Source organism: Stylophora pistillata, chromosome 5 (genome assembly GCF_964205215.1).
Source record: "Stylophora pistillata chromosome 5, jaStyPist1.2, whole genome shotgun sequence".
Taxonomy (NCBI): Eukaryota; Metazoa; Cnidaria; class Anthozoa; order Scleractinia; family Pocilloporidae; genus Stylophora; species Stylophora pistillata.
Window position 1 is genome coordinate 9,428,753 of NC_142523.1, and position 11,682 is coordinate 9,440,434.

Sequence of the window (11,682 nt, forward strand, 5' to 3'; positions counted from 1 at the left end):
TTTTCTACCCTGATTTCAGGATGCAAAAGCCTCCAATAACAGTTCAAGATTCTTGCAGTGTTCCTGGAGAACTGTAAGGAGCCATTTTTGCTAAACAGACAGCTACGACACGAATGTCGGAAATCAATCGGGCAAGATCGGACAAGCTCGGATAAAAGTTCTCGCCGGTAAAATCAGGAACGAGAATGGGAAATGGGGAATGAGGAATGAAAATGAAAGTGATGTTTTGTCTTTACGCGGACCTCACTCGCACTCACATTTCTCGCCGGATCGAAACACCCGAGCCACGCTGATTACAGGCGACCCAAGCTCTCTTTGAGAACCACACAAGGAACACAATTTGCATATCGATTTATAAGGATTTGTATGGGATTTTCTACAAGATATCCATAGAGATAGTTAAAAGTGAAAATATTAAATGAAAACGGCTTACCTTATTCCATACGTGTGTTGCTTGCTCCTGGTGTCGTTATTTTACCGATTTCACTTGGTTTTAGCGGTTTTTTTATCTTGGTTTTCTCTTCTTAAAGAGAAGATGTGGTAGAAAACACAGGATTAAAAAAAAAACCGCTTAAATAACGTGAAATCGGTAAAATAACGACACCAGGAGCAAACAACACACGTATGGAACAAGGTAAGCCATTTTTATGTAATATTTTCACTTTTAACTATCTCTGTGGATATCTTGTAGAAAATCCCATACAAATCCTTATAAATATACAAATTGTGTTCCTTGTGTGGTTCTCAAAGAGAGCTTGGGCCACCTCTGCGCTGATCAGCATGCTTAGTTTTGAGCTGTTAACGAAATTTAGGCGCTTCGGAATCCAGACTGATCAATAAGCGTATGCTTCAAGTAAGACATTCCGTCCCCTGCTGCTGTCTTTATTTGGAATTTGAAAGTTTCATTCACTCATTCATTTATTCGCACTATTTCAAGAGGTTATAGTAGAGATTGCTATAGATTACAAAAGTCTTACATGAATATATAAGAACAGTAAATTACATGAATAATCTAAAGTAAAATGTGCACAGTGACTAAAGGAGCGTAAGCTTTCGAGTGGGCCACTGTCACGCGTGTAATTAACTGGGGTATCTTAACATTTACATAAGACTTACTTTACTTTAATTCTATATTTACACTAACCAAGGTATTTATACACTATTATTATTGTAAACAAAGAGAAAAGAGAAATAAGTAAATAAATAAAAATTAAATTAAGTTAAAGGAAGGAAAACTGAAGATAAAAAAATGAGAAATAAAAGAAAGAATGAGGCGATTAATGCTAATTATGTAGGGTAAATAAAGTGAGGTAAGATTTGATATTTCCTACAGTTTAGGAGCAAGAGAACTAAGTTATATTATCTAGCATCAAACCAGTAGTGAATTCAACTTTGACAAACCAAAAGATGACGCTTCCATTCTTTTTTAAAGGAAGTAAAAGAGAGACGCTTAATTTCAAGCGGCACAGATTCCCATATGCAGTAAATGGTTTGAACCCGGGGGTAACATGTGAAGGTGTAGTCTGATCGTCCGGGTGAGTGTAGTCCTGAGAAGGACTGTTGTCGGTGGCAGTGACTGACGTTTCGACAACCTGTGCGGAAGTCATCATCAGAGTCAAGTGAGTGATTGTTGTCAGTAGAATGTTCTTATTCCAGTTCGTGTGAAATGATCGGTTGGTTTTGCCGTGATGTTATTGGCTGTAAGACTCAAGTGACGTAAGTCGTTCGTGATTGGTCTGTTTCGGTCTGTCGGTAAAGCTAGGTTGTTCTTTTTCGGTCGTTTGTGATGTTTATGTCGTGAATGAGTCGTTTGTATGGGGCGGGTAGTTGTTGACATCTGTTTAGGGGAGTCTGTTCTAAGTTAGTAAACCAGCTTTCCAGAGTCAGTCGTTGAAAATAGTCAGTGCTGTAGGTTAGGCATTGCGCAGAGTCCCAGTCAATGTTGTGGTTGGTAAGTCGATGGTGTTCAGCAATGTGATTGCTGACATCACCTTTCTTCGTCGCCCGTCTGTGTTCAGTCAGTCTTGTTGTGAGGTTTCTGCCAGTCTCACCGATGTAGGAGGCTTGGCAGTCGGAACAACTGATCTTATAAATCGTTCCCTGTCTGTTCCTCGGTTCGTCTTTGTCTTTAACGTTGGTTAGTAACTGACGTAGTGTGGTGATGGGTTTGCGGGCGACGCGGATATTGAAGGGTAGTAAGATGCGCGAGATGTTTTCAGACATGCCTTTTATGTACGGTATGGTTGCTGTAGTCGTAGGGGTTGCGGTGTCGTTTGTTTCGGTAGTGGTAGTGGGTCGGTGAGTGTTTCGTCGGATGAAGTCGTTGTTGTAGTTGTTCTTCGTAAAAACACGGTGAAGGTATTTGTTCTCGTCGGATAAGCTGTCTGTCGAGTCACATACTAGTTGTGCGCGTCGTGTTAGAGTTCTGATAGTTGTGGCTTTGTGTGATGTAGGGTTGTAGGATGACTCGTCTAGTAATCTGTCGGTGTGTGTCGGTTTCCTGTAAACTGTCGTTCGTAATGAGTTGTCGTTGTGGCTTACCAGGCAGTCTAGAAAAGGAAGTTTGCCATTTTCTTCGACTTCTCTGGTAAACTGTATGTCAGTGTTTTGTTCGTTAAGGTGGTTGTGGAATGCGTCAATTTCGTCGTGTCGAACGAGAAATTGACGCATTTCAGTTTTCTGAGATTCAAGTGATATCTTAGTTTTGTAAGTATTCCAATATTTTTTTATTATCCTATTGTTTATATGTTGTATTTGAAGTGAAAAGTGATAGATAATTATAGTAGAGATAAAGTGATGGATAATTATAGTAGAGAAGACTTGTACAGAAGGCAGGGTTGTTATGAGCTGGTATTCGAAGCATTTTACTGTTAACTCTAAAAAGAAGGCGCTGGCTATTCCGAATGCTGGGGAATTAATTTTTCAGCATGGAAGCATGGTATAGGTGGAAATAGAACTTGTTCATGGTGCCGCCTGCTTTGTATCAGGGTCCAGTTTCTTAAAAATCTTTATGACAACCCTGAGAAGGCATTACTTGGCAGCGGGTTAAAACTTATTTACCTCCGAATTAAAAATATAAGGAGCTGTTCATGACCTTTTTCCTGATTGGGCCATGGACTTGATAGCCAATTGCTGATTCCGAAGTGAGCTCGACCTACGGTCAGGTATTCCTTTTTCAGGAGGGGAGAGATTGAGCAATTGTAGTACTTTCCCTCCCCCATAAAAGACTGCCTGATTCAAGCTACATGAGACCATGCTTCTAAATAATTGGTGAAAGGAACTGGTGAGAATTTAGTGCACGAAGCCGTCCCCCAGTTTCTAAGTCTCGTGTCTTGTTCAATCATGGGTGTTTCAGAATAAATATTGAACCATTAATATGTTATCGTACGTGTAAATTATCATTGAGCCACACTTTTGCCCCTTTCCCTTAACATGATCCCCCACCCCCCACTCCCTGGTATTCTTCCCGATGCGTGACAGCGCGATGGGGTCATTGACAGGTGTTCATTCACTCCCCCCACTCCGAAGGCTCTTGGTTTCAAAAATAATTCCCTGTCCAGAAACACTCCTACGAAGATCCTGTGTTAGCACATCCACAATGTACTCCAGTGTCATGCACAGTTGTGGAGAAATATCTCTTCTCTCCACGGGGGTGGTGAAGGTAGGCTGTGTAGCTGGGATACCTCCCAAACCATCAGCATCCCCAGTCCTCCCAGTTACTTCATCTAATTTGCTCTGTCTCTGAAGAATGAAAATGTGCGAGAAAATATGTTGGTTAACTTGGCCCTTAAATGGAACCAAGTCGGGGGAGAGGGGGGGGGGGGGTATGGGTTCTTGTGAACTTTTGAAATGGTATAGAGAAATTATGTCATAAAGAAAACGGAGAGAGAAATGGGATTATATTTATATAAACGCTTGGAATTCCTCTACCCAACCCCTCCCCTTCCTCCTTTCCTCCACCCCTCCCACAAAAGAGAGAAGGATGCTAAATTTATTGCACTTATCCAAGGGACACAAGTAAGACTGCAGTCCGAGGAGATAAAGAACTTATGATCCACCAATCAGTGTCAATGGTAATTGATACTACATCTTGGCCCTTAGCTAAAGTAATGCGGCAAAGTCGAAAAAGAATCCTTAATAGCCTGCTTCATCCACAGAACAGTTTTTGGTGCAACAGAAAAGCAAATTGATCATAAATCCATGCAGCCACTCTAGTCGAACAGTAAGGCACTTTCGCAAAGCTAACGAGTAAATTTATTCAAAACACATTCAGTAGGATATTCGTTTCAGCAATGGTCAACTGTTTATAAAACTAGATGATAAGCACTGTAGCACAGTTATACAGTGAAAACTATCTTATGATATCAGTAATTCATTCAATCAATTTACATTTTCATAATATTTTAAGGAGCTTATTTATGGAAACTTCTGCATGCAAAAAATACCAAAAATACACTTCAAAAGATTTGAATAAAATTGAAATTCTATACCAAGCAAAAACTTATTTAAACTCTTTCATGCCTAACAGCCAAGGTGAAGTAAAAAACCTTTCTGTCAAACTTGGTCAATTTCTTGGTAAATTCATTTCAAATTTTCTTCCTGCTACTTATTACCTGTAAAATTTTAAGGTCTTTCGGCTAGGCTTACTTCAACTTTAGGTGGCAATCATGTCTAAATACTTCTCCTTAAATTCATCGTTACACAGTCTTTGTTGAATTACGATGCTGATAAAAGCATAGAGTTACCAAGCAATTTGCACAACTTTCGCTGGGTGAGTAAATGACTGTTATCAAACAAGAAAAGGCAACTTAAGATGCATGTATGCTGATAAGAATGCATGTTTCAAGTTGGCCTCACATCAGCAACAATTTATACTTATTGGTGCTAGTGTACAATCGTTTTTTTTTCTATTCCCTCAAGAATGTCATTTTGCATTCAAACTGCTCTTCGATGTAAAAATACTTTTCGTTTCACCGGCAAACATATGTTATCAAGCTGAAGGCAAATTATTCGAGGGATTTTTGTGATCGATTTTTTTAGTCAGTTTACTGCAAAACAGTCACACCACTCTACTAATGAATCAAAGAAAATAATTGGACTCTTTTCATGAATTTTGAGAGCAACTCCGATTCTAGCTTTTTTTTTCAAATTCTTTTGCTTCACAAGAAGTGTGTCAAGAATGTCCGTAACTTAATAAAATTATACCAATAATTAAATCTTCTTAAAACAAAACTGATGAGAATATCTTCATTTTTTAAGTTTTGTTTCAGAAGGTTTGATTGCTAATTTCATGAATATGCATTCATTTCAGAATGATAGCTTCCTCTCCGTCGAACTCTGTAATCAAAATTCGATCATCTGATAATGTGGTAATACCCCAAGGCTGTTGTAGTTTCAGATCAGTACTTGTCTTTCCAATGAAAGTTCCTTCCAATGTAAACTGTTGAATGCGATTATTCAACCTGTCACATAAGAAAACGTTGCCACACTTGTCAACACTTAACCCACACGGCCAATCCAATCGTCCATCACCGTTTCCGTATTCTCCAAACTTGTACAAAAACTGTCCTTTTCTATCAAACACCTTCACACAGTTATTATTCGTGTCAGTTACAATAAACTTGTCTTCGTAACAAATGCAGCCCAACGGATGATCCAGCCTCTCTGAGCCGCTGTTTCCAAACTTCAACACAGGTTTACCATCCATTGTAAACACTTGAATTCTGCTGTTAATAAACTCCGCAACAGCGATAAAACCTCCATCGCTTGTAATACAAACACTTGAAGGATTCTTCAAGTCTCCGTCTGCACTTCCCTCTTTTCCAAAGCTTTTTACAAAGTTCCCTGTTCGTATATTCAACTGCTGTATTCGGTGATTACCTGAATCTACCACCAGAATCTCGTCATCGTTTATGAATGTGATGTCGACTGGTTGATTAAATTGCCCATCCTCGTCTCCATAACATCCTAGTTTTCGTCTAAAATTTCCTGCCTCATCAAGTACCAGGATACAGTGACCTTTACACCCAGCCACACTCATAACACCTTTACTGTTTACTGCAATCCCGGCTGGATGCTGGGACACTATTTCCTGAAAGTCTAACTTGCCAACAAATTGTAACTGTCGTGCTTTAACTGGAATCAAAAATGGACTCTTGGCAAGTTTCTGTCCATTTATCTTAACATCCATTTCATAAGTACCAGGTACTTTCGCTACAAATTTTACTCCAAACTCACCGTCTTCTTTTTCACTTGTCAGCAAATTGCTCACCCGATCCGCAGGTTCTATGTGTACTTCAACACGATCTGTGTGCTGACTGTCTTTGGTTTCTCCTTCGCTTGATTTGGGACAAATCAATAGTTCTGCCTCTACACCAGCTTGAAAATTCTGATCCAGTCCTTCCACGGTCGATGCTGGCACATCTGTTTCGCAGAATTTCGTAAATCCAAGACTCAAACTCTCTGGTTCACATGTCGACACAAACTCCACGAATGAGCTAACCGGAAGTGCTGGCACTGTAGTCTTGATGAGGTCTTCGATTCGTTCTTCCACATTCTTCTTGTTTTGCATTATGTCTGAGCTCGAGCTTCTCTCAACCAGGTTGTTACTGAACTCAAATACTTGGTCAAGTTGCTTTTCCAAAGAGACAAGCGATTCTTTTCCAGAATGTAATTTCTCAATCCTCGACGCGCGAGACTTCTCGAAGGCAGTTATGGTTTCATTTTCCAATTGGCGTAGCTTTCTTATCATCTGTTCGACTACTTGGGAAACTTGGAATTCAGCGGTGGTAATGTTCGCTTCCAACTCAAGTTCCGTCTTCTCAAATTCACGAATAACATCTCGGCAGACCTCTTTCTTCTGCTTAACTAGCTCGGCTCGGATAATGATGTTTGCTTTCTCATCATCCGCTGCCTTTTCAAGCGGAACAACATCATGGCTTTTGTGATCTGTGACGATGCAAACTTGACAAATACAGCTTTGGCAAACAACACAGAAAAACTTTGTTACTTCTTTCTCGTGATACCTAACGGAGCAAAATGATTGCCTTTTCAACAAAGCCTCGTAGTCTGTGTCTTCAAACTGTCGCGCTGGTGTAACTTTGTGTCCCTCAAACAAAGTATCTCGAAACACTTCGTGTGCTTTCATACAGTCAGGGCACATAGAATTCTCGCAATCAAAGCAGTAGTTGATCTCAGTGCTCTTCTTCTGGCAGGTACTACAGCTGATTTCATCTCCTTCGCCACCGCGTCGAATCGCAAGAAGACTCAATAAACTGTTGTGTAGAAAACTGCTTGGCAAATTATCAAAACTTTTTCCATCAGGGATGTGAATTTGTGTCTGACACTCGGGGCATGGATAAAGCCCTTGTTTTTGTCTCGTTACTGCATGTCTCTCCAGGCATTCACAACAGAACGTATGAAGACAAGCAATGGTCTTGGGTTTGGTGTAAGTATCCAAACAAATCGAACATGTTACATGTTCTTTGAGGTTTTTAAGAAGCGACTCCATAACGAATTGTAGACAAAAACACACCTTCCACGTATTGTTTCTTTAGAGGAACGTAAATTGAAATTTGCATTCTATCTGAGCAGTGAATCAGATCTCTTTAGGATTACGCGATATTCGCGTGGAGTTTGACAGCTTTGCATTGATAATTTACCACCCTATAAATTCACAATTTTATTTGATTTTTTTGTCTGATTTCTGTGTCTTTCAGTAATTAGTTCTATGAATTTCATAGCGTGACCGAATGTGTCGCTCACGAATTGGTGACTATGATTCCGAGAAACTGAACTAAAAGAAACATTCTATTTTAAGCAGCGAATCAGGTCTCTCTAGGATTGCGTGATCTTCGCTAGGAAGTTGACCACTTTGCATTAATAAAAACTTTATTGTCTTATTCTCTACTTTCTCTGTCCCTGAGTAATTAGATAGATTTCATGGCGTGATCTAGTACGCCGTTCTCGAGTCTGTCACTGAAATAGAGCATGCTACGAATGTTTGGGAACAGATTATCTACCTCATTTTCTCTTCACTACATTTACTGCTGTGTAGCGAATTTGGTATTCCGAGAAACTTGTCTTATTGCAAAAAATAATCAGTATCCAATTAAAAGCGGCCAATCACATCTCTTCAGAAGAGATTTCGTGTTCTCTCAAGCTGTATGTAATAGCTTCAGTTTTGGAGTTCAATATTTCGCAATTTTCCTAAGGGAAGCGCAAGAGAGTAACAATAAACAAATGTTTGGTTTTCACGTGTTGTCATGATAAGAAAATCCGTATCAGGATTGACGAAAAGTAAAATCTGCTTTCCTATAAGAACGGACACTAGCTCTCTAAAGGTTATAACCTATATTGGTTTGTTTGCGCATTGCATTTGGCGTGGATTGCGGACTAGGATCAATGTCAGAGCTAGCTAGGGCTGATGTTGGGTTAAGGGATAGGTAGGTGCGCAGTTGCTCAGATAACTACAGGCAATCAGTTGTTGCAGTAGAAGTGTCAAATAAATGTACGTTAAGGTGGAAAAAGAAAAAAAAACGCTCGATTGCAACCCTTCTGCGCCACACAGTTTATTCTTATGACCATGCAACTTTCAAACATCAGCCCTCCGGTTCAGTAAATGTAAACGGAGCGGAGGGGGGACGGGTGAAAAAAGTTACGCTACTAAAAGGATAGATAGATAGATAGATAGATAGATAGATAGATAGATAGTTTATTAAAACTGCATCGCAGCCAAAGTCTGAATTACGCAATTATTTACAAAAACTTTACAATACTTGAAAATTACAAATGAATCCTAGATAATAAATCGAAAAGTGATTTTTTACGATAATATTAAAAAATTCTATACAACGTATTCATATAAAAATTTTAAAATATAAAGCATGAATATAAGTGGGATAAAACTACAGCCCGGACTTTCGACAACGCATATATAAACGTTCTGTTCGTGCAAAGCTTTGGCATACTAAAAAGGCGCTGTCTTAGGTTGTATAGCGTGAGTTGACATGGTCTGGTGGAAGGAGCGCCTTCAATTTATGGTTTGGATCACAGGCAATGTTATCAAAAAGCCTGCTACACAGTACATAATAATGCTCCAAAATGGGTCTTAACCCCACCTCTGATGCCGAGTTGCACTTTTCTGAGGTTATTATTGATATTGCTTTTTTCTCGAGCCGTACCAGCTCTTTCTTTAAGTACTGGGGAAGACCGTTAAAAAAGACAGGTGCTGCATAATCAATAACAGATCTCACGCACGATCGGTAGAACAGTGCTAGATCTTTTTTCAGAACTCCCGCTCTCTTTAACTGAGTTAGGAAGTAGAGTCTCTTGCTAGCCTTTTTGGTTATCTCAGTTACATGGTCGTTCCATGTTAGAGCGTTCGCTATTGTAAGGCCTGGTAGCTTTGTACTAGTGACTAACTCTACCTCCTCTCCTTCTATGATGACGGAATCAAATACTCTTTGCTCTTTAGCAAAGGAGATCCTGAGTTCTTCGCACTTATCGGCGTTTAGTTAGACCCTGTTCTCCCGAGACCACTCAATTACTCGGTTAGCTATTGCTTGCGCGTGACTTTCTCCGCCCTTAACTACTGCCTCAGACACCGTAGTGTCGACCACATATTTCCTTTGCTGTGCGTTCGTATCAAGGTCGTTAATCATAAGGACGAACAACCACGGGCCTAGCTTGGTACCCTGTGGTACGCGGCGGAGACTGGGTCCCATTCAGAAAACACTCTGACGCAAGTTTAATCCGCTGAGATCTGTCCGATAAAAAAACTATTATCCAGTTGATAATGCTAGCTGGTAATTTATACTGGTTACGCAACTTTCTAACGAGTATAGTATGATCTATCAAATCAAACGCTTTATGGTAGTCCAATAATAATGTTCTTACGGTGGCTCCGTTTCCATCCATACCCAAGGACCAGCTGCGCAGCATATTAATTAGAGCAACTGTAGCTGAGGAATTTGGGATTGCTCCGTACTGGTTGTCATGGAGAATGTTCATGACCGCAGGTTTCACGAAACCACCCATGACGAGCTCTTCCGCCACTTAAGAAATACAGGGGGTCAGGGATATCGGTCTCAATTCCTTTTGGATGTCGACCACTGGTTTCTCCTCCAGTGGTTTGAGAAGAGCGGCATTGATGGTATTGGCTTGCTCTTTGAAAGGCAGTTCTGAGAATGCTTCGATGTTAATCTGGTTAGTAAAATCACTGTGGGAGGTCTTTAGGCCGCACAGGCGTTTTGTTTTGTCCCACCACCTTTTCGGGTTTTCTCTATTAGGTACTGGATCCTTGACTCATAGTATCAGTCCCTCTGCAGATCTTCCTCTATCGGTTGACAGGGTTACGTAAGTATTTAAATTGAGCTGAGTCAGGGCCAATGCATGGCCTTTTGTCTCTTCATAATAAGAGATTTTAAACTCTCGTTCATCCATGGAACGTCGGCCGTGCAGATCTTGACCAGTTTGACAGGCATGATGGTATCAAGGCCTGAATGTATGACGTCTTGAAAGACTTGCCATTTCTCTTCACAGCTCACGAGAGGAGTGAAAAATAGAGGGCAGTTTATCTGCGTCAGATATCTACCCAACGCCGCCTTGTTGCTTGTTCGCAAGTCACGCCTCATGGTAACTTTTTTGTAGTTGATATCACGCTTTCCATCCATAGGGGTTGCCACAACGACGTTGTGATCGGCAAGTCCGAACGGTGGGTACGCTTGTGGGAGGCTATAATACTCATGCATGTTAGTGAATATTAGGTCCGGCGTAGCTTTCGATTTCTTTCTTGACTATTTGCTTCAGTCGAAAGTGGTTTAGCAAACTGTCGATGTTTAGATGGTTAAAATCCCCGGTTACCAAGAGGCCACAGTTAGGATAAGGTGCTTCCGTTAAGGCGAGGGACCGGAATAAATGATCGCGAAATAATGGTCCGTCAGCCTTTGGGGGATAATATATTATACCCGCAATAATACAGGAGAACCCGCGCGGAAGACGATTCGGTCTTAGATAGAGCCACAGGGATTCGTGATCTTCCCAGCAATTAAGATCTTTTAGCTGCTTGTCTCTGCAATTTTCTCATTAGATATAAGCACACACACCTCCGTGATCAGTTACTTTCCAGTCCTTTCGCACCAAAGCGAACCCGGGAATTTGTACAACGCCATCTGACACAGAGTTCTTCAGCCATGTCTCTGTAATAAACGCTAAATTGGCGTTACGGCAATGAATAAGTTTGCTGTCTTCATCCATTTTAGGAGCTAGAGACATGATATTTGCCAGGATGATTGTGGGTACTTTGGGCGTCCACACAGGATTGGTGACTCGAGTAGTATTAATACTAGAGGTAATCATAGATTATGAATGCGTTCATGTAAAGGTGTTCAGGCTAGGTTGAGAATGTAATCTATTGGAAAGGTGTAGAGGTATATTTAAAGGATATGTAGCTGATGCAGGATAAATAATTGTACCATCAGGTTTATTAAAATCAGACTCAGTAATATGAATGACGCAGCACAGGGGGCCCACACAAGCGGCGTGTCTGGTCGTTTGTTCGAAATATAAAGAAATGTATGGGAGATTATTGAAGAGTCGTAATATCATAAACTTATATCAAGGAATGTCTATGTTAAGGCTCAAACTAAATGTAAACCTACCTCACTTGCTGTGTATTGTCGT

At 40.5% G+C, this 11,682-nt stretch overlaps 1 protein-coding gene and 2 pseudogenes across 1 annotated transcript; all 3 read right to left on the minus strand.

Annotated features, from left to right (window-relative positions):
- Positions 1-4,231: 4,231 nt before the first annotated feature.
- On the minus strand, positions 4,232-7,533 carry LOC111342694 (E3 ubiquitin-protein ligase TRIM45). Its single transcript, XM_022949796.2, has one exon. It carries the CDS (start codon positions 7,508-7,510, stop codon positions 5,303-5,305), a length of 2,208 nt encoding a protein of 735 aa, XP_022805531.2. The 5' UTR covers positions 7,511-7,533; the 3' UTR covers positions 4,232-5,302.
- A 1,435-nt stretch (positions 7,534-8,968) lies between these two features.
- Positions 8,969-9,662, minus strand: LOC148730143 (uncharacterized; annotated as a pseudogene).
- A 717-nt stretch (positions 9,663-10,379) lies between these two features.
- Positions 10,380-11,274, minus strand: LOC148730144 (uncharacterized; annotated as a pseudogene).
- Between the last annotated feature and the right edge of the window lie 408 nt (positions 11,275-11,682).

What these genes read in the sequence shown, in the direction of transcription:
- LOC111342694 (XM_022949796.2), bottom strand. Translation starts at nt 7,510, where the DNA reads ATGGAGTCGCTTCTTAAAAACCTCAAAGAACATGTAACATGTTCGATT.